At 43.3% G+C, this 23,525-nt stretch overlaps 1 protein-coding gene across 1 annotated transcript in view; it reads right to left on the reverse strand.

Annotated features, from left to right (window-relative positions):
* The window catches only part of LOC138677022 (patatin-like phospholipase domain-containing protein 6), an 89,613-nt gene that overhangs the window by 33,018 nt on the left and 33,070 nt on the right, over positions 1 to 23,525 (reverse strand). Inside the window, exons 3-7 of the mRNA XM_069766816.1 lie at positions 8,188 to 8,287; positions 3,064 to 3,116; positions 1,309 to 1,346; positions 1,092 to 1,232; positions 773 to 932 (exon numbers count right to left, since the gene is read on the reverse strand). Coding sequence (XP_069622917.1) covers positions 773 to 932; positions 1,092 to 1,232; positions 1,309 to 1,346; positions 3,064 to 3,116; positions 8,188 to 8,287 — 492 coding nt within the window. The remainder of the gene's footprint in view (positions 1 to 772; positions 933 to 1,091; positions 1,233 to 1,308; positions 1,347 to 3,063; positions 3,117 to 8,187; positions 8,288 to 23,525) is intronic.

Genomic DNA, 23,525 nt, shown 5'->3' on the forward strand with positions numbered 1-23,525 from the left:
AAACCAGAATAACAGATAGATGGCCTTTCAGTTCAGGGCAGGCAAGCCATTGGGAATTGGCAGAAGCAATCCATGCTAGGAAAATAAAAAAAAACACATATAGTTCTCGCATATTGCTGGTAAAAAGGAACCGTTCGCTCAAAGAGAAAAAGAGATATAATCAACAGGAAAAATTACCATAAAAGTGTCAAAAGAATAAAATAAGGGAAAATGTTATTTAAAAATGCAACGCGTATCGGCTGTATGCAGAAAGCTGGATACAGCTGAAACGTGTTGCATTTTTACATAACATTTTCCCTTATTTTATTATTCTGTCACTTTTTTTGGCATTTTTTCCTTTTGATTAGATCTGCTTTCGTTGGAGCATCCATCACCTGGTATCTCCACCTTCATTACGCACTGCCAGACCTCCCTTGGAGGAGTTTCCATCAGCCCATCAGGTCAGCTGCACCTATTGGCTTTATTATTATATGAGCGAATTCCCTGTTTTTTTATTTTTTCTCTCTTTTTTTTAAACGTACTAAGCTCAGAAAGCGCCATCTTCTCTCCTTTTTACCTTTCAGGAAATTCCTTACTGGTATATCAAAGAGAGTGGATGGCAAGTTACAAAGCATATGAATCAGCATGGCATTTACTCTGTGCGCCAGGAGGAAGTTAGTGCAATCCTAAGCAGAAAGGCATTTAATTTCCTGTAATTATACAGAATAAAGTATAATTTGGATGAGCAACCATAGAACGGATGTCGATACGACAAGCAGAAGTGAAATCTTACGGGATCTGTGAGTGAAAGCTCCAATCTTCCTTCCAGGACTATGTAAATACTAGAGTCAGGCTGCCCAGGGCAGAAGACTAAATGTCCGGCTTCATAATACTCAAACACCACATGTTGACACAAAGACAGGAAGAGCGGTCGCTCAAAGTGTCCCAGCACCCTAGACAAGACAAGGGAAGCAGGAGGGGAAGACGATATGACAGATGGTTACATAAGCAAAAGTATTATTAACCTTACATGGTTCCTGCGCTCAGAGATTAGGCCTACACAGGAACAAGTGGACCAGAAGACACATCAACCTTGGTCACGGACATCTCACCGAATACTTTTCAGCATGTAGAGCACTTCAGGGGGCAAAGCCGGAGTCTCCAATTCGGGAGGGCTACTGAGGAGCGGATTGGGTATAGACTCCTGGTGAGGTGGTGCCATGGAAGCCTGTTCCCATACTCCACGTCGTATCCTGCAATGAAGGACCCTATAGACCATTATTTTATTCTCATATGGTGACATTACAGAGCATTTCTCACTTTCTTCACCTTTGTTTTATGCTTAGCACTTTCTTCCTCTTTTTACTCTGCCAATAAAGAAAATAAAGTATTATTATTGGCTCTGGCCTTCTGGAAATTCTTTGTGAAGGTCCATTTAGATATTATTATGATATGATGCAAGCACAATGGTCAATGTGAAAGCACTACTCAATCAAGAATTCGTAATAAAATGACGTAGGGGTTGAGCGTAGATAAATGGGGCTCAGTGGTTAGCTTCAACGCCTTACAACATCGATGTCCCAATGTTTATAGGATTCATCCACGTTCCGTAAAGAAAAATCCCAAAACTTTTTGGGGGACTTTCCTTCCATTTATGGCCTACACACAGGATGGGTTGCTAATGTATGCTCGATGGAGGTCTGACTTGCTGGGACCCCCATCAATCTTGAGAATGGGGGTCCAGTACTCCTGTGTGAATGGCGCAATAGTGCAAATGCATGAACACTGTTTCATTTACCATCTATGGGAGGGCACTGCTCTATTCACAGAGGACACTTTGCGATACCTGTTCTCCTGATCTTTGTGCGTCCCAGTGATTGGACCCTCATTAATCACTGATTCCAGCAGTCAATCTCTACTGATCAAATAATTATCACCTATCCCTCATATGCTCATTATCAGTATGACACGGTTCTCTATCAACTAAACAGTCAACCAGTCCTACTTTTTGCTTCCATAAAACCCAGCCTATGGCCTGTGGTTTGTGGCATCCACCATAATTTTACCCACTCCAACCTAACCCCACTGTTCGAGGTTTCTACTCCTTTAAAGCACCACTCCAGAGTTTGGGGAGGGCTTTCACCACTCGAGTGGTGCTTTAAACCCAAGTTCCCTGTGTTATCCTCACCCTCCGGGTCTTCCCCATTTTTCAGTGCCGCTTCAGTCCCGCGACACCATCTTATTACAATAGCTTCGGACTGGCCGTAAGTCAGAAGCTATGTCACAAGCTCCCAATGCAAGTCTATGAGAGCTAGAAGGATGCTCCTAATGACTTGCATTGAAAAGTAACCTCCAGTTCCCTCCATGAAACACTGGCGCTACCGGCAGGTCACAAACCGCTGGAGACTGACCAGAGCAGCAGTTACGGAAGGAAAGATGTTGGAAGGTGAATATGAGGGAAGAAGCCTTAGATTTGAAGCACCACTCCAGCGGTAAAATTTAAAATAAATCTTGGAGTGGCGCTTTAAGTGCCGATACACCAACTCCATTCACAACTAAAAACAGTAACTGACTCGCGTTTATGGTTAAGGGAGTTGTCCGCTGTCAACAATTTTTATTTCTTTACAAGATTCTTTAAAAAAATAAGTTGATCACAGCGATCAGCAATGAAGAAAGAACCGGACAGCAAGTATTTAAATCTCCTGTAGCGCCACCACTGGGGAAATGAAGCATAACACAAGTCCACGGACCCGTGTAATACATGAACAGGCAGATAATTGTCGGAAGTCCTGAATAAAGAACTGCCCTGTAATAACTCAGTAATAGTGTTCTCGAAAACTATTTATTTGACTACGACAACTCCTTAAAGCTTAGATACTGCCCCAGTTACAGGATTCAGATGATCTACATCACACAAACCATTAGTATACACTTGGTTATGCAATATTTCAGAAAAAAACTGCATTTCAAGGAACAGCGCCATTCATGTCTGAAGGCTGTGTCTGGTATTGCAGCACAGCTCGGGAATGGGGCTGAGCTGCTGTACCACATGAGCTGGGAATGACCAAACACAGTTAAGATTACCTTGTGAGGACGCTTCTGTGTCGGCCGTCTCTGAGATTCAGGAATTTGAGGTTCTGTTAAAAAAAAAAGATCACATAATATATATATATACGATGAATGTTTTACGGACCAGAATTACAAATGCAATATAAAGGCAGCTTCAGCACCAGTCTGCAATGTGGATGAGTACACGGAGTTGTACATGAAACCAGCCACATCCGCAATTTGGGGACACGAATGACCCGATTTCCAATATGGCCGTCTGGACTTGGCCTATAACTGAAAAGCACTGATTTGTGATCAATTTAAAGGGTAACCATTGTTCAATTTATTTTTCGTAAATCAATGCTATACGTGAGAATAAGAAGCTTTGTAATATATTTTATTAGGGAAATCCAATTTTATCTCCCCTGGACTGATCTTTCATTCTCAAAATTCTCAATTAATTTTTAAAATCTGTCTTCAATTGGTACAAAGTTTCCCATTAGGCTACTTTCACGCTAGCGTTTTTTTCAATACGTCGCAATGTGTCGTTTATGGGAAAAAACGCATCCTGCAAAGTTGTCTGCAGGATGCGTTTTTGCCCCATAGACTAACATTAGCGACGCATTGCGACGCATTGACACACGTCGCAACCGTCGTGCGACGGTTGCGCCGTGTTGTGGCGGACCGCCGGGAGCAAAAAACGTTACATGTAATATTTTTTGCTGCCGACTGTCCGCCATTTCCGACCGCGCATGCGCGGCCGGAACTCTGCCCCCACCTCCCCGCACCTTACAATGGGGCAGCGGATGCGCTGAAAAAATGCATCCGCTGCCCCCGTTGTGCGGCGCATTCACTGCTAGTGTCGGAACCTCGGCCCGACGCACTGCGACGGGCCGAGTCCGACGCTAGTGTGAAAGTAGCCTTACTGAGATAGTGTTATGGATCTGCAATTCGGGACTAGGGTAGAAGGGGGAAAAGCTGACCCTGAACTATGACTAGGCTGAAACCCTACGATGGAGTGGGCGTCCTTTTCCTAGTGAATAGACCCACCGACGTTTCCTAGGCTAAACTCAAATGAAGGTGTCCCTGAAAGATCTAGGGACTGGGAACAAAAACAGGTAACCTCCTAGTAGGAAAATAGAGGGAGCTGCAGGAACAAATGGAAAACCAAAAACTAAACTCGCAGAACTAGAGATCCCAGAACTGGACAATACAATACACAGAAAGCTAACAAGGCACCAAGCCAGAACACTAGCGGATTAACACTGCTGTCCAGCAAGGAATGGGAGGCAGATGCTGGGTAATAAAGGGTGATACAATCACCTGACCTAGGACAAACCCAGCACCAGAGGAAAAAGACCATCAGCCTGAAAACCACAACAAGATGGCGGGTGGTCAAAACGAAATAGATTGCAACAGATAGATGACAGTTGGTGCTTATAAAGTTCCATGGAGAACTAACTGTCATTTCAGGAGAACTTGCAGCAGAATGTCTGTCTTCCGCTAGCTCCTCCCTCCATAGAATTTCAAAAGCACCAACTGTCATCTCATTTCTTAGTAATTCAGGGAAGTCAGATTTTATAGGTATTACCCATGAATTGAGAGTGAAAGATCAGTCCAGTAGGAGGAAGGAGCAGATTTCTCTGATAAGATATATTATAAAGATTCTTATTTTCATGTGTACAGTGGCATATAAATGTTTGGGCACCCCTGATCAAAATTACCGCTATGGTGAACAGTTAAGCAAGTTGAAGATTAAGTTATCTCTAAAAGGCCTAAAGTTAAAGATGACACATTTCATTTGTTTTTTAGGCAAAATATATATATTTATAATTTCGTCTATTACGTTTTTAAAAATTACAAAAAGGAAAATGGGCCAATGCAAAAGGTTGGGCACCCTTGGAAATTTGTGTGCTCAGATAACTTTCAAAAAGGTTTTAGACCTTAATTAGCCTGTTAAGGTTATGATTTGTTCACTATTATCATTAGGAAAGGCCAGTGGATGCAAATTTTACAGCTTTATAAAAATCCAGCCTCCTCTAACCTTGTGCCAAAAAACAGCAGGTTCTTCTAAGCAGCTGTGTAGCGCTGAAAATAGAGGAGTCCCACAAAGCAGGAGAAGGCTATAAGAAAATAGCAAGCATTTTCAAGTTGCCCTTTCCTTAGTTTGAAATGTAATTAAGAAATGTCAGTTAACAGGAACAGTGGAGGTTAAGATAAAGTCTGGAACACCAAGCAAAATTTCAGTGAGAGCTGCTTATAGGATTGCTAGAGAGGCAAATCAGAACCTCCGCTTGGCTACAAAAGAACTTCAAAAAGATTTAGCAGACTCTGGATTCGTGGTACATTGTTATACTATTCAGTATTACCTGCACAAATATGGCCTTAATGGAAGAGTCATCAGAAGAAAACCTCTCCTGCATCTTTACCATAAAATTCAGCATCAGAAGTATACAAAAGAACATCTAAACAAGTTTGATGCATTTTGTCCTGTGAACTGATGAGGTTAAAATAGAACTCTTTGGCCACAATGATCAAAGGTATGTGTGGAGAAAAAAACAGCACAGAATTTCAGGAAAAGATCATCTCGCCAACCATTAAGCATAGGGGTGGATCAATCATGCTTTGGGGTTGTATTGCAGCTAATGGCATGCCGAACATTTCACAAGTAGAGGGAAGAATGGACGCAATGAAATTTCAACAAATTCTTTATGCAAACATAACACAATCTGTTAAAAGCTAAAGTTGAAAAGAGGATGGCTTCTACAAATGGATAATGATTCTAAACACACATCAAAATCCACAATAGACGACCTTAAAAGGTGCAAGCTGAAGGTTTTACAGTGGCCCTCACAGTCCCCTGATCGGAACATCATTGAAAATCTGTGGCTAGACCTCAAAATAGCAGTATGCAAGACGACCCAGGAATCTCACAGAACTGGAAGAATTTTCCAGGGAAGAACGAATGAAAATCCCTTAAAAAGAATTGAAAGACTCTTGGCTGGATACAAAAAGCGTTTAAAAGCTGTGAAACTGTGCAAAAGGGGTGCTACTAGGTACTAACCATACAGGGTGCCTTTGTGTCGTTTTTAAAATGTAAAAGATGAAAATATTTTTTTTGCCTAAAATACAAAGGAAATGTATCATCTTTAACTTTAGGCCTTTTAGAAATCATTTCATCTTCAACTTGCTTAACGGTTTACAATAACAGTAATTTTGACCAGGGGTGCCCAAACTTTTACATGCCACTGTACTATTGATTTATTAAGTGAAAAAAAATAAAACAAAGATGACTCTTTAACTCTAATACTATATCTCCTTCTAGTGGCAAAACATATGAAGTGGAGAAGGATTAGTTTATGCCATTGTGGTTAACTTTGTGGCTTTTATGAAACTTACTGACTAAAAAGGGTTTTCCCACCATAAGAAATGATAGCATAATGCTAAGATATGTGATCACTCCCTGAGCTGAAAGGGACTGACCAGTGGTGCTGGCAGTTACAGGGGGACTGCACAAGTAATAGGTAATAAATATTGACAGATAAAATATTCCTTTAATTACCACAACAAAATAATACAAGTTTTAAAATTGGTTTTCCTCTACTTTAAAACTTATTGCATATGGTCCCAGGGTGGAACACTAAAGATAAAGAACCTGTACTCACCTCCCGGACCGATGCCGCTCCTCCACACTTGTTTCTTTGCACCCCACTGGTCTCCAAATATAAATAATGTTATGTAACGGCTCCAGTCAATCAGTGATTGTTGCTCAGGGAGGAGAACACAGGGTTTTTTTTTCTTATAAATCATTCCCCACCCTGGTCTCATACTCAATATGTTTTAAAGGTAGGGGAAACCCCTAAAAGCAAATTTCTAGAGACTACAAGGTCTAAGTAGGCATTCTCTGTCCCATTGTGTGGTTTTAAGTTTATTTAGAACTATTTGTACTTGAATTATTGTAAGTAAAGTAAAAAAAAGATTAATTTTAATACATGAATAAACGCACGTTCCTCAGGGGTGGGTACAAATGCATATCATGATGTTTCTGTGCACTGTGATGCAGTGACCCCTGTTACAGCTAGGGGGCGCTGCATGTGCTCCTCAGGATAGGCATGGAGGCATATCTGTAGTTGTAATGGTTGAACTAGCCACACACACCTCCCACCTATGGGAGTGGCTACAAGTATTTAATGTGACCATGTGGGTCACATGGGAAAAAATGGATGGACCTGAGTGGTCTGTGTGCCAGGTCCTGGAGGGCCTCTCTATCGGGAGGTCCTGGGAGTAGGACTAGATCTCTGAAGAGCACATGGGGGAGGCCTTGGACCTGGGGGCCTGTGTGTTGGACGGTCCCAGATGGGGATGGATGTCCTGAATAGCGCACAGAGAGGTCGCGTGTGCAGAGTCCGTGATGGCACTGCGTTTGGGGAAGCTACAGCCCATCTGAGGATCTGGACTGTCAGGTGGCCTGGTTAGCAAGGCATTTCCCAGGACGGTGATCCCAGTTTGGTAGCTTCCCTGAGAGAGAGAGTACTGACAGAAGTCAGCGTATGGAGCAGGAGCTCCTAGAAGGTAACCCAGAATATGGGGGGCTGTGCGGTCACCCAAGGCAACTGGTCAGATAAGGATCAGCGTGTTTAGAGACCGCGACCCAATGTCATGTGCGCTATATGACTAGGGACATTGATGAACTGTTCAGCGTACGGACACCCATGGTAACTGGACAAAGTGAGAGGTCCAGTATGTTTAGTGTCCGTGAGATAAAGCCGAATATGAAGTGTCTAAAGATAAAGCTGCAAATTAATGTCACCGGTTGGTGCCTATTGAGTTCTATGAAGTGTATATGATAAACTGTGCATAATCAGGTTTATGATGCCATAATAAACCGTGTGGACTGTTTAAGTAGAAAAACCGTGCCTAAGTGCTTGAATCCCGTGCCAAGCGAGTGTCCCCCAATACACTCAATAAGTGCAATCTTACAGCACCAATAGAAGATCTTTAACCAGACCGTGCGTGGACCATGCACTAATTTAACATTCTGGTGTCGTCTTCTGTGACAGTGAAGCCTTTTTGGCCCCCAAAAGGCACTTGGGTCACAATTTGACTACTATATCTGCACCCTCTGCAGAGAGGGTGGACATAAAAATTATGAGGACTTACCTGACTGATGTCCTTGTGATAACCATTGGATCAGCCACAGTAAGCAGACTCCACCCATGAGTAATCCTGCCCCCACGGTGTAATTTGTCACTGTATAATCCTTTTGGGAATAAATTCCTGATTAGGTATGGAAATGAAAGACTAAAAATTGTGCTGGTATAAAATAACATCATGCTCCATCTATATTTTGAGTCTTTCTATATCCCAATATCTTTTTTCAGTGTGTATCGTTGGCGATTCAGTGAGTTTTATTGTGGTGACAGGCAAAAGCCTACATAGAACTCATGGGGCCCCATAGCAACAGTTCTAATTGAGTCATCCCATCCCCAACAAGAAATAATAATAATATTCGGCGTGGTCATAGAAGAGCATAGCTCACATCTTTAAAGCCTTGAAAAATTAATTTTCTTCCTACTGAAGCCCTAGATTCCCCTTTCATTGCCCAATAAAGTATGATGCCAACAAAAGTGCCACACAATAACTGTATGATACCCTCACAGTGATTTCATCCACAGTACCCTCCACACACACAGTATGGTGACCCTACTGTACCCCTGCTTATCTGCCCAAGCAAAATATGGTGCACCAAAACGGTATCATCCCCCCAAATTTGACCACCATACAGCTCTCCACGCAGTATAATGACCCCCACTAGCCCTACAAACAGTATAATGGCCTCACACCTCACCACACTGTATAATGGCGCCTACTAGCCCTCTAAACTGTATAATTCCTACAACACAGCCCTCCACACAGTATGATGGACCCCACAAAAACCTTCACACTGTATAATTGCTTGCATACACTCTATCATTACTCCATTATTAAAAAAACCCTCTCTCGAACCATCCTGCACAAATAACTACCGCCCAGTCTCCAATCTCCCCTTTATCTCTAAACTCATGGAGCACCTGGTCTACTCCTGCCTTACCCGTTACCTTTCCAGTCACTCTCTCCTAGATCCATCATAGTCCGGCTTTTGTCCCCAACATTCAACAGAAACTGCTCTCATCAAAGTGACTAACGACCTTCTGACAGCAAAATGTAACACTGACCACTCTCTGCTCATTCTTCTCGACCTTTCTGCAGCTTTCGACACTGTTGACCACCATCTCCTACTCTCTATGCTCCAGTCAATAGGCATTGACTATCTTTCTGACCGCTCCTTCAGTGTATCGTTCGCTGGCTCGACTTGTTCTCCTCTTCCTTTCACTGTTGGGGTCCCTCAGGGCCTCTTCTCTTCCCTCTCTACAAGACCCCAATTGGACAGACCATCAGCAGATTTGGCTTTCGGTACCATCTTTATGCCGATGACACACAACTGTGCACGTCATCCCCTGACCTTACCCCTGCTGTACTACAGAATTCCAGTGACTGTTTGTCCGCAATCTCCAACATCATCCCCGCTCTCTATGTGAAACTCAACCTTTCCAAAACTGAACTTTTTCTGCTCCTGCCGTTTACTAAACTCCCTAAATCTGACATCTCCCTCTCTGTGGGTCGCACCATAATAACACCCCGGCAGCAGGTGCGCTGTCTGGGTGTTATGCTCGACACCAATCTTTCCTTCACCTCCCATATACAATCTCTTGCCCGCTATGGCCGCTTACACCTAAAGAACATCCCTTTCTCACCATGGAAACAACAAAAACCCTAACTGTTGCCCTAATCCAATCCATCCTGGACTACTGTAACACTCTATTAATTGGCCTCCCCCTCACTTGACTTTCCCCTCTCCAGTCCATCCATAATGCAGCAGCCAGGGTCGTCCATCTAGCTAATCGGTACTCGGACGCGTCCGCTCTTCGCCTACACTGGCTGTCCATTCATTATAGGATCCAATTCAAAGTATTTGTTCTCACCCACAAAGCTCTTCACAGTGCGGCACCCCCTACATCTCCTCCCTCATTTCTGTTTATCGGCCTACTCGCTTGTTATGCTCTGCAAGCGACTTTCAACAAACCTCTGCACTAATCCGTACCTCCCACTCCCGGCTACAAGACTTGTCCCGTATTGCGCCAATCCTCTGGAATACTCAACCCGAAGAAATTAGTACTATCCACAACTTACACAGTTTTAGGCGCTCCCTCAAAACACATCTGTTCAGAGCGGCCTATCACGTTCCCTAATCAATACCTATCTGAGAATAATCCTCCATTAAATTCCAACACACCCAACAGCACCACAAATGCTGGCTGGTGACTATCTCATGCAGCCTTTATCTATCCCCACTCCCACAAGATAGCTGGACCAACATTGTAAATTCGCACCAATACTTTGTGTCTCCCCCCACCTCATTGTAGATTGTAAACTCTCAAGAGCAGGGTCGCCTTATTTTACTTCAATTACTGTATTATTTTAAACGTTGTTACTTATGACTTGTTTATGAACTCTTAAACTGTAAAGTGCTGCGGCATATGTTGGCACTATATAAATAAAGATTATTATTATTATTATTATTATTATTAATGCCCCCCACATAGCCCTTCATAAAGTATAAAGGCTCCCCCCACATAGCCCTCCAAATATTATATTCGCCCCCACATAGACCTCCATATATTACACTGGTCTACAAAAAAGATAACTTTTTTCTGGCATGGACTTTAAGAACAGTTTTAGACTAATTTGAGGGTGCTGAATTCAAATCTGATCTTATAATTTCTCTATCACATCACGTTTAGGTATATAGCCCATTTTCATGAATTCCATGATAAATATAAGTAGTGTATGAAAAGTGCCGGTTTATACGGTTCACTAACGTAAATTTAGTTTTCATCTAGTCTCCCAATAAATGTGAGAATATCTTTGTTTTCTTTGAACATGCATAATTCCCATTTGCTATGATAACACCCTTGTTTTCTGTGCTACTGGGACAGTAGAGCTACAGCAGAGCATTGGGTGAAAACTGAATGGCCTCAGCGACAGAGTTTGGCATCTGGCGATAAGAATGTCATCCATGATCCTCTAGTGGATAAGAAGGACATTGTCTTTACTCCCTTACACATAAAACTTGGATTGATGAAGCAGTTCGTCAGAGCTCTCAATCACAGTGGAGAATGCTTGAACTATATATGTTCAACTTTTCCTGGTCTTAGTGAAGAGAAGAAAAAGGCTGGAATATTTGATGGACCTCAAATAAGAACACTTATGAGAGACCCAAATTTTATCACATCAATGAATGAGACAGAAGAAAGAGCTTGGAATGCATTTTGTAATGTGGTGCAGAATTTTCTAGGGAATAAGAAAGCAGACAACTAAGAAGAGATTGTGGAAAAGCTACTAATGAGTCTGCGAAATCTTGGATGTAGAACGAGTATCAAGATTCACTATTTACACAGCCATTTGGACTTTTTTCCAGAGAACCTTGGGGATGTGAGCGAGGAACAAGGGGACCGTTTTCATCAGGACATTAAAACAATGGAAGAACGGTATCAAGGCCGGTGGGACTCACATATGATGGCGACTATTGCTGGAGCTTGATGAGAGACAACCCAGAAGCCGTACATCACAGATCAACCAAGAAAAGAAAGTTCAAATAACTGCCATTTGTCATTCATCTGTGTGCCATATATATGTGTTTTTATATTTTGTAGTTTAATTCTGTAAGTATATTTGATTTGCTGTACATAGACTTTGTAATCTTTGTTATTCCTTGATTAAAAATATACAAAATGTGGTACCGAAAATCATGTGTTTTTATCATAAAACATTAGGAGTAATTTTCATCAAAAATTGAAAAAAATCTCGAAATCCTGATGTGATAGCCAAAAACGGAGTTCATATTCGTAATCAGCAGCCAAAATTGACTTAAAATATGTTTTAAAACCTTTTGCCAGAAAAATTTGCGTGGACCAGTGTTATAATAGCCCCCACATAGTCCCCCATATAGTATAATGCACTGACTGTAGTCATCTATTCAGTATAATGTACTCCCCATAGTCCTCCATACAGTATAATGCAATCCCCATAATCCTCTATACAGCATAATGCACTCCAGATAGTCCTAAATACAGTATAATATACTCCACATAGCCCACCATATAGTACACTGAACTCCCCATAGTCCTTCATATAGTATACTGCTCTCCTCATAGTCCTCCATATAGTAAAATGCACTCCACATAGTCCTCCATACAGCATAATGCACTCTCCTTAGTCCTCCATTCAATATAATGCACTCCCCATAGTCCTCCATACAGTATAATGCACTTCTTATAGTCCTCCATATAGGGTACTGCACTCCCCATAGTCCTCCAAATAGTATAATGCACCCATTAGTCCTCTATACAGTATAATGCACTCCCTATAGTGCCCTATATACAGTATTATGCCCCCAATTTAAAAAATACTCACCTCTCCTCCTCCTTCCCCCTTTGTCTGCAGCAAGCACTTTGAAAGGCAGAACATCTAAGCACAATGGGCGCCATGTAGTGATGTCATCATGCCTGCTCTGAGACATCAGACACAGAGAAAATGATGGAGGAGGAAGTATAAGCTGATTGTCACGATCCCACCCCTCAATGTGTCTGGGATGCAGCTACTGACAGCTTGGCCGTTCAATTTGGTTTTGGGGTTGTGCTGAAGCAGTCAGTCCTTTGATTAACAGCTTGGTCATCCAATCTGCTACTGGGGCATGCTGAGCTGTCAGTGTGTTGATTGACCACTCAACTATCCAATCTAAGACTCTGAGGCGTCGGCTGTCTCCATGGATTTCATTACAGATTTGCCTCTGTCTGATAGGAAGACTGCTATCTGGGTGGTAGTTGATCGATTCAACAAACAAGCTCATTTTGTTCCTTTGTCAGGATTCTCTAGATTGTGTATTTCTCATATTGTAAGGTTACATAGGATCCCTCTGAATATTGTGTCTGATAGGGGAGTACAATTTGTCTCTAAACTCTGGAGAGTTTTTTGAAGTAAACTAGGGATTGACCCGTCATTTTCATCTGCTTATCACCCTGAAATGGTCAGACTGAGAGGACAAATCAACCATTGGAGCAAATGTTAAGGTGCTTTGTGGCAGCTCGACAGGAGGACTGGTCTTTGTTTTTACCTCTCGCTGAGTTTGCTTTTAACAGTCGAGTAAATCAATCTACTGGAACCTTCCCTTCTTCTGCAAATATGGTTTTCATCCTCATTTTGGTGAATTTTCTAGAATTAGTTCTGAATGCCCTGGGGTGGAGGTCGCCGTGCAGAGACTTGTGGTTGTCTGGAGGGAGGTTCAAAAGAATATTGGGACTGCCCAGATTCGACAAAAACGAAAGGCCGATAGAAGATGTTTGGTGGGTCCTGCTTTTAAGATTGGGGACAAGGTTTGGTTGTTTTCCAGGAACATTAAACTTAAAGTGCTGCCGTTGGTGAAGTTGGGTCCAAAGTTTATTGGTCCATATGAGATCCTAGAGACGCTGGCCTGGAGTATGAGGTTCAAAGGGTTGTGGATTCTCAGAGGGTCCGTATTTCAATCCAGCACCTCATCCACTGGAGGGAATATGGACCAGAGGGGAGATCCTGGGTCCCTTCTTGAGATGTGAAGGCCGATCAATTAGTCAGCGCCTTCCATCTAAATTTTCCTTGGAAACCTGGGGTCCGGTGGCCCCCCTAGAAGAGGTGGTACTGTCACGGTTCTACCCTTCAGTGTGTCTAGGATGCAGCTACTGACAGCTCGGCCGTTCAATCTGGTTTAGGGGTGTGCTGAAGCAGTCACTACTTTGATTGACAGCTTGGCCATCCAATCTGGTACTGGGGCATGCTGAGCTGTTGGTGTGTTGATTGACAGCTCATCTATCCAATCTGAGACTGTGAGGCATCGGCTGTCTCCATGTGTTTATTATTCCAGGTAATTGCCATGCTTCTTAACTGAGCTGTGTCTCCCAGAACTCTGCCAGATGTACATTCAGCTTGTGAGGTTTGTTCTCCTATGCCTTGAGTTCTGCATGCTTGATCTTTTGCCTGACCTTGGAGTTCGTTCTGACCATCCGTCTGTTTAACCCCTTCAGCTCTGATGTGTTATCCTCCCCGTACTCTGACCTCAGAACGTTACCTGATTACACTTTTGTCTCTTCCTTCTGTTTATGACGTATCCTCCTGGCTTCTGACCTTGGACTCCTTGACCACTCTGACTCACGGTTTGGCCGTGAGAAGTGACTAGCGTCATACTGATGATCACTCTTTTATCATTACTTTGAACAGTATTGGCACCCAGGATGCCGATACAGTTGAACGTGCGATGACAGGCAGAGCACTCGGCTCACGGGCCCCATAGCATCCACATGGCCTGCTGCCATTGGCAGTACATCAGTGGTGACAAGTGAGATGGTTGCTCCTGATGACAGAGTTCAGACCAGCGGCATGGTCGTGACACTGCTCTGAACTGTGTGTTCTACTATGCTGAAACCTAAAACAGCTTTTCCTCTGTTGCGCTGGATCAGTTCAAGAGCATTCCAGTAATCCAGCCACCTTCAGAGCAGCACTTACAGACTCTCAAGGAAAGGACTTGCAAGCGCATTCCTTGCAAGGGAAACTGGACACTTCTGATAGACTGCAGAGGTAGTAGCTAACCTACGCAACAAAAAATGTACACTTGGAACCATACCTGGAAAATAAAATTGTTATCTTTATTAATCATTACAAAATTACAATCCATAAAACATGTTTAAAAAAAAAAAGTAGGAAACCACTAGATGGCACCACAACACAGGAATTCTGTGTATAGAAGGCAGTAGATGGAAGTACATATGATAAATGCAGGATGTGCAATAAGTATTGTACAGTATATATAAGATACAAGTAATTAATAATTATCTGGGGTATAACAAATAGTATCACCATAAAGAATATATAAATATCTATTACCATCCATTACCAACCACCACAAACATAATCCTACATGTCTCATATGCACTTCCATCTACCTCCAGCTATACACAGATTTTCTGTGTCGTGGTGTCATTTAGTGGTTTCCCACTTTTTTAACACGTTTTATGAATTGCAATTTTTAGAGATGAGAGAGCGTGCACGGTGATGCTCTGTTATCACTAGTGTATCTCGGTGATCGGATGCACTCGTTACTCAGCGAGCAATGGGCGGTGTTCTATGTAAAACTCGAATCCCCGCCCGGCATCTTTGGCGCCTGTTACGCAGCCAATAAGCAAGTGGGATTGGCTGTAGCCATCTTGGTTGTGGCCCGCGTGACATCGTTAGGGGTTATAAAAGGACCGGCACCGTCTGGCTCGGCACACTGACGCCATTGCACAGCTCGGTGACACTTCATATTGGAGAGAGAGTACTTGTCTAGACCTGTGTGCCAGTATAACGAACCAGAGGCTTGTAGTGCTGATACTGGTGCCGAAGCTGAGCCATCATACTAACAGCCCTTCCAAGAGCTAATCGTGTGCTTTGCTGTTTGTATCATATAGAATCTGCATTTAGCCTAGGAAGGGAGCGAGAGCAGGAAGAGTAGCTGAATACAGTCTATAGACAGGGATTAGGGCTGTGCACTCCGTTGGCAAATATATAGCTGCAGCTTTTATGGAGGTGGGGGGCTGAAAAATTGAATATATTTTGATTCATCAAGTAGTACTTGCTCTGAGGTCCTTTTTTGTGTTATATAAAACTCCAAAAAATTATTGTAACATTTTACACTTTCGGTAAAAAACATATTGCATTCGGTCAAATGTTATTCTATCATTGTGTGTTCATCTGTGATTTTTAGCCCCAGCTCGGATCAGATCACGATCAGACTGGAAAAAAAAATCACAGCATGCTGTGATTGTAATCGGAAATCGGATTGCATTCGGCAATAAAAGTCAATGAGTGCGTATAAAAAAAAAAAAAATTGCACAGGACTCGGACCATGCGAGTGCTGTCCAATTTTTACACACTGATGTCCTTTAAAACGCTGGCAATTCATCTGCCGCATACAGTAAAACCACAGCGGGACCCAACAGAATAGAATAGATAGAATACATACAGTATATACTGTTATGGCTGGCAATCAGGCAACACAGCGTGCAGTAATCAGCGCACATACAGAGATCTGGCAATAACCCAAAACAATAGGACGAGCTCTGAGACGTGGAATCTCTGTAGACTGCAGTACCTGATCTATCCTCACACAACTGGAAGCAGCAGTGGATTGCGCCTATCCACTACCTATGCAACTCGGCACTGCCTGAGGAGCTGACTAGCCTGAAGATAGAAATACAAGCCTGACTTACCTCAGAGAAATACCCCAAAGGAATAGGCAGCCCCCACATATAATGACTGTTAGCAAGATGAAAAGACAAACGTAGGAATGAAATAGATTCAGCAAAGTGAGGCCCGATATTCTAGACAGAGCGAGGATAGCAAAGAGAACTATGCAGTCTACAAAAAACCCTAAAACGAAAACCACGCAAAGGGGCAAAAAGACCCACCGTGCCGAACTAACAGCACGGCGGTGCACCCCTTTGCTTCTCAGAGCTTCCAGCAAAAGATAATAACAAGCTGGACAGAAAAAACAGAAAACAAACTAGAAGCACTTATCTAGCAGAGCAGCAGGCCCAAGGAAAGATGCAGTAGCTCAGATCCAACACTGGAACATTGACAAGGAGCAAGGAAGACAGACTCAGGTGGAGCTAAATAGCAAGGCAGCCAACGAGCTCACCAAAACACCTGAGGGAGGAAGCCCAGAGACTGCAATACCACTTGTGACCACAGAAGTGAACTCAGCCACAGAATTCACAACAGTACCCCCCCCTTGAGGAGGGGTCACCGAACCCTCACCAGAACCCCCAGGCCGACCAGGATGAGCCACATGAAAGGCACGAACAAGATCTGGGGCATGGACATCAGAGGCAAAAACCCAGGAATTATCTTCCTGAGCATAACCCTTCCATTTGACCAGATACTGGAGTTTCCGTCTAGAGACACGAGAATCCAAAATCTTCTCCACAATATACTCCAATTCCCCCTCCACCAAAACAGGGGCAGGAGGCTCCACAGATGGAACCATAGGTGCCACGTATCTCCTCAACAACGACCTATGGAATACATTATGTATGGAAAAGGAGTCTGGGAGGGTCAGACGAAAAGACACCGGATTGAGAATCTCAGAAATCCTATACGGACCAATAAAACGAGGTTTAAATTTAGGAGAGGAAACCTTCATAGGTATATGACGAGAAGATAACCAAACCAGATCCCCAACACGAAGTCGGGGTCCCACACGGCGTCTGCGATTAGCGAAAAGCTGAGCCTTCTCCTGGGACAAGGTCAAATTGTCCACTACCTGAGTCCAGATCTGCTGCAACCTGTCCACCACATTATCCACACCAGGACAGTCCGAAGACTCAACCTGTCCTGAAGAGAAACGAGGATGGAACCCAGAATTGCAGAAAAATGGAGAGACCAAGGTAGCCGAGCTGGCCCGATTATTAAGGGCGAACTCAGCCAACGGCAAAAATGACACCCAATCATCCTGGTCAGCGGAAACAAAACATCTCAGATATGTTTCCAAGGTCTGATTGGTTCGTTCGGTCTGGCCATTAGTCTGAGGATGGAAGGCCGAGGAAAAAGATAGGTCAATGCCCATCCTACCACAAAAGGCTCGCCAGAACCTCGAGACAAACTGGGAACCTCTGTCAGAAACAATATTCTCAGGAATGCCATGTAAACGAACCACATGCTGGAAGAACAAAGGCACCAAATCAGAGGAGGAAGGCAATTTAACCAAGGGCACCAGATGGACCATTTTAGAAAAGCGATCACAGACCACCCAAATGACAGACATCTTTTGAGAAACGGGAAGGTCAGAAATGAAATCCATCGAAATATGTGTCCAAGGCCTCTTCGGGACCGGCAAGGGCAAAAGCAACCCACTGGCACGTGAACAGCAGGGCTTAGCCCTAGCACAAATTCCACAGGACTGCACAAAAGCACGCACATCCCGTGACAGAGATGGCCACCAGAAGGATCTAGCAACCAACTCCCTGGTACCAAAGATTCCTGGATGACCGGCCAGCACCGAACAATGAAGTTCAGAGATAACTTTACTAGTCCACCTATCAGGGACGAACAGTTTCTCAGCCGGACAACGATCAGGTTTATTAGCCTGAAATTTCTGCAACACTCTCCGCAAATCAGGGGAGATGGCAGACACAATGACTCCTTCCTTGAGGATACTCGCCGGCTCAGATAACCCCGGAGAGTCGGGCACAAAACTCCTAGACAGAGCATCCGCCTTCACATTTTTAGAGCCCGGAAGGTATGAAATCACAAAATCAAAACGAGCAAAAAACAACGACCAACGGGCCTGTCTAGGATTCAAGCGCTTGGCAGACTCAAGATAAGTAAGGTTCTTATGATCAGTCAAAACCACCACGCGATGCTTAGCACCCTCAAGCCAATGACGCCACTCCTCGAATGCCCACTTCATGGCCAGCAACTCTCGGTTGCCCACATCATAATTACGCTCAGCAGCAGAAAATTTCCTGGAAAAGAAAGCACATGGTTTGAACACTGAGCAACCAGAACCTCTCTGTGACAAAACCGCCCCCGCACCAATCTCAGAAGCATCAACCTCGACCTGGAACGGAAGAGAAACATCAGGTTGACACAACACAGGGGCACAGCAAAAACGACGCTTCAACTCCTGAAAAGCTTCCACGGCAGCAGAAGACCAATTAACCAAATCAGCACCCTTCTTGGTCAAATCGGTCAATGGTCTGGCAATGCTAGAAAAATTACAGATGAAGCGACGATAAAAATTAGCAAAGCCCAGGAATTTCTGCAAACTTTTTAGAGATGTCGGCTGAGTCCAATCCTGGATGGCCTGAACCTTAACCGGATCCATCTCGATAGTAGAAGGGGAAAAGATGAACCCCAAAAATGAAACTTTCTGCACACCGAAGAGACACTTTGATCCCTTCACGAACAAGGAATTAGCACGCAGTACCTGGAAAACCATTCTGACTTGCTTCACATGAGACTCCCAATCATCTGAGAAGATCAAAATGTCATCCAAGTAAACAATCAAGAATTTATCCAGATACTCGCGGAAAATGTCATGCATAAAAGACTGAAAAACAGATGGAGCATTGGCAAGTCCGAACGGCATCACCAGATACTCAAAATGACCCTCGGGCGTATTAAATGCCGTTTTCCATTCATCTCCCTGCCTGATTCTCACCAGATTATACGCACCACGAAGATCAATCTTAGTAAACCAACTAGCCCCCTTAATCCGAGCAAACAAGTCAGAAATCAATGGCAAGGGATACTGAAACTTAACAGTGATCTTATTAAGAAGGCGGTAATCAATACACGGTCTTAGCGAACCATCCTTCTTGGCTACAAAAAAGAACCCTGCTCCCAATGGTGACGACGATGGGCGAATATGTCCCTTCTCCAGGGACTCCTTCACATAACTGCGCATAGCGGTGTGTTCAGGTACGGACAAATTAAATAAACGACCCTTAGGGAATTTACTACCAGGAATCAAATCGATAGCACAATCACAATTCCTATGCGGAGGAAGGGCATCAGACTTGGACTCTTCAAATACATCCTGAAAGTCCGACAAGAACTCTGGGATGTCAGAAGGAATGGATGACGAAATAGACAAAAATGGAACATCACCATGTACTCCCTGACAACCCCAGCTGGTTACCGACATAGAGTTCCAATCCAATACTGGATTATGGGTTTGTAGCCATGGCAACCCCAACACGACCACATCATGCAAATTATGCAGTACCAAAAAGCGAATAACTTCCTGATGTGCAGGAGCCATGCACATGGTCAGCTGGGCCCAGTACTGAGGCTTATTCTTGGCCAGAGGTGTAGCATCAATTCCTCTCAACGGAATAGGACACCGCAAAGGCTCCAAGAAAAATCCACAACGTTTAGCATAATCCAAATCCATCAGATTCAGGGCAGCGCCTGAATCCACAAACGCCATGACAGAATATGATGACAAAGAGCACATTAAGGTAATGGACAAAAGGAATTTGGACTGTACAGTACCAATAACGGCAGAGCTATCGAACCGCCTAGTGCGTTTAGGACAATTAGAAATAGCATGAGTAGAATCACCACAATAGAAACACAGTCTGTTCAGACGTCTGTGTTCGTGCCGTTCTACTTTAGTCATAGTCCTGTCGCACTGCATAGGCTCAGGTTTACTCTCAGACAATACCGCCAGATGGTGCACAGATTTACGCTCGCGCAAGCGACGACCGATCTGAATGGCCAAGGACATAGACTCATTCAAACCAGCAGGCATAGGAAATCCCACCATTACATCCTTAAGAGCTTCAGAGAGACCCTTTCTGAACAAAGCCGCTAGTGCAGATTCATTCCACAGAGTGAGTACTGACCATTTTCTAAATTTCTGACAATATACTTCTACATCATCCTGACCCTGGCATAAAGCCAGCAGATTTTTCTCAGCTTGATCCACTGAATTAGGCTCATCGTAAAGCAATCCCAGCGCCTGGAAAAATGCATCAACATTACTCAATGCAGAATCTCCTGGTGCAAGAGAAAACGCCCAGTCCTGTGGGTCGCCGCGCAAAAAAGAAATAATAATCAAAACCTGTTGAATAGGATTACCAGAAGAATGAGGTTTCAAGGCCAAAAATAGCTTACAATTATTTCTGAAGCTCAGGAACTTAGTTCTGTCACCAAAAAACAAATCAGGAATCGGAATTCTTGGTTCTAGCATCGATTTCTGATCAATAGTATCTTGAATCTTTTGTACATTTACAACGAGATTATCCATTGAGGAGCACAGAGCCTGAATATCCATGTCCACAGCTGTGTCCTGAAGCACTCTAATGTCTAGGGGAAAAAAAAGACTGAAGACAGAGCTAAGAAAAAAAAATGATGTCAGGATTTCTTTTTTCCCTCTATTGGAAATCATTGAATGGCTCCTTGTACTGTTATGGCTGGCAATCAGGCAACACAGCGTGCAGTAATCAGCGCACATACAGAGATCTGGCAATAACCCAAAACAATAGGACGAGCTCTGAGACGTGGAATCTCTGTAGACTGCAGTACCTGATCTATCCTCACACAACTGGAAGCAGCAGTGGATTGCGCCTATCCACTACCTATGCAACTCGGCACTGCCTGAGGAGCTGACTAGCCTGAAGATAGAAATACAAGCCTGACTTACCTCAGAGAAATACCCCAAAGGAATAGGCAGCCCCCACATATAATGACTGTTAGCAAGATGAAAAGACAAACGTAGGAATGAAATAGATTCAGCAAAGTGAGGCCCGATATTCTAGACAGAGCGAGGATAGCAAAGAGAACTATGCAGTCTACAAAAAACCCTAAAACGAAAACCACGCAAAGGGGCAAAAAGACCCACCGTGCCGAACTAACAGCACGGCGGTGCACCCCTTTGCTTCTCAGAGCTTCCAGCAAAAGATAATAACAAGCTGGACAGAAAAAACAGAAAACAAACTAGAAGCACTTATCTAGCAGAGCAGCAGGCCCAAGGAAAGATGCAGTAGCTCAGATCCAACACTGGAACATTGACAAGGAGCAAGGAAGACAGACTCAGGTGGAGCTAAATAGCAAGGCAGCCAACGAGCTCACCAAAACACCTGAGGGAGGAAGCCCAGAGACTGCAATACCACTTGTGACCACAGAAGTGAACTCAGCCACAGAATTCACAACAATATACACAGATTAGATAGATATAAAGATGCCAGTCACATATAGGGTATAATTAGTACAGTGCCTGTGCAGCTTACTGTACATGGATTTAATTATTAAATGATTATTTTTCTGAAAATAATGACGTGGGCTCCCATGTAATTTTCTTAACCAGCAGAGGGAAAGCGGACAGCTGGGGGCAGATGTTTATAGCCTGGGAAGGGGGTAATAATATCAGCTCACAGCTGTGTACTTAGCCTTTACTAGCTATTAAAATGGGGGATCCCCCAAAAAATGATGTAGGGTCCCCATGTAATTAATACTGGCAAAGGCTAGGCAGACAGCTGTGGGCTGATATTAATAGTCTAGGAAAGGGCCACGGATATTGCCCCCTCCAAGGCTAAAAACATCAGCTCTAAGCCACTCCAGAAAAGGCATCTTTAAGATGTGCCAATTCTAACACTTAGCCTTGCTCTTCCCACTTGTCCTGATGTGGTAGCAAGTGGGGTGATAGTTGTGGGGTTTATGTCACCTTAGTATTGTCAGGTGACATCAAGACCAGAGGATAGAAATGGAGAGGCGTCAATAAAGATGCCCCAATTACTAACCCCATAGTCATTTTGTATAAAACACACACACCCAGAATAAAGTCCTTTAATTGAAAGAATGACACAGACTCCTTTAATCAATCTTAAGTAAACCATACTTACTGCATTGCCCATTCCAGTGATGTCATTGTCTCCTTTAAGAGAATTAAAATAATAAACAACAATATTCCTCACCTGTCCGCTCAGAAGTTAATCCATTTGTCCCACGACTCATCTAGCTCTGCTACATCTAAATGGCAGGTTGCATTGTTGCATGATGCAACCATACAGCCTGTCCAGAGCCTCTCACCTAGCCAAATCAAATCTCATACTGTGTACTGATGAGGGGGTAACACCCTGAAACACAGTGTCTGCAAATTGAGATTCTGGTTTGCCTTTTATCCTAATTCATATTGCAAAGCTCATTAAAGAGTCAATATTGACTTTTAGAATCATTGCTTCCAATAGGTGGCGCTAGAGGTCTAGTCATCTTCCTCTCTGAAGAGACAATTTGCATATCTAATAGGAAATATAAAGATGGGGATTCTAGGTGAGCCGATACAGAATGCCTTACAAATTACTTCTATGATATCTTTATATTGCTCTTATAGATTTTTACGTCTCACTAATTTCCATGAAAAGGTATGATGTGTACAACCATTAAAAATATGGTCTAAGACATCTCATTAAATAAATTTCAGCAAATATAATAGAAAATAAAGCAACTTTACAAATACATTTGAAAATTCCAACACTTTGGCCCTGATTCACCTAAGTGTTTATGCCAGAATTCTCAGGTAAAACACCTTGACAAGTCGCTCAATTTTTGATGTGGCAGGATGGGGTATGGCATTGCCTGCCTGACAAATTCATCAAAAGTGGAGGCATACATTATATCTGAAATGTTACTCCAGTCCCTGGCTGGAGTAACATTTCAGACGAGGCACACTCCACTGAACACATACATTGAATTTATAGAAGGGGTTATCCAAGGACTATTTTCAATATGAGGCTAAGTATTTATAGGCAGGTAGTTGCAAAAAACCTGCTTGTTCTGCCCTAAGGCGATCTCTCCCGGAACAGAGCAGTCACTGACCACTCCTGCTG

This window comes from Ranitomeya imitator, chromosome 4 (assembly GCF_032444005.1).
Source record: "Ranitomeya imitator isolate aRanImi1 chromosome 4, aRanImi1.pri, whole genome shotgun sequence".
Taxonomy (NCBI): Eukaryota; Metazoa; Chordata; class Amphibia; order Anura; family Dendrobatidae; genus Ranitomeya; species Ranitomeya imitator.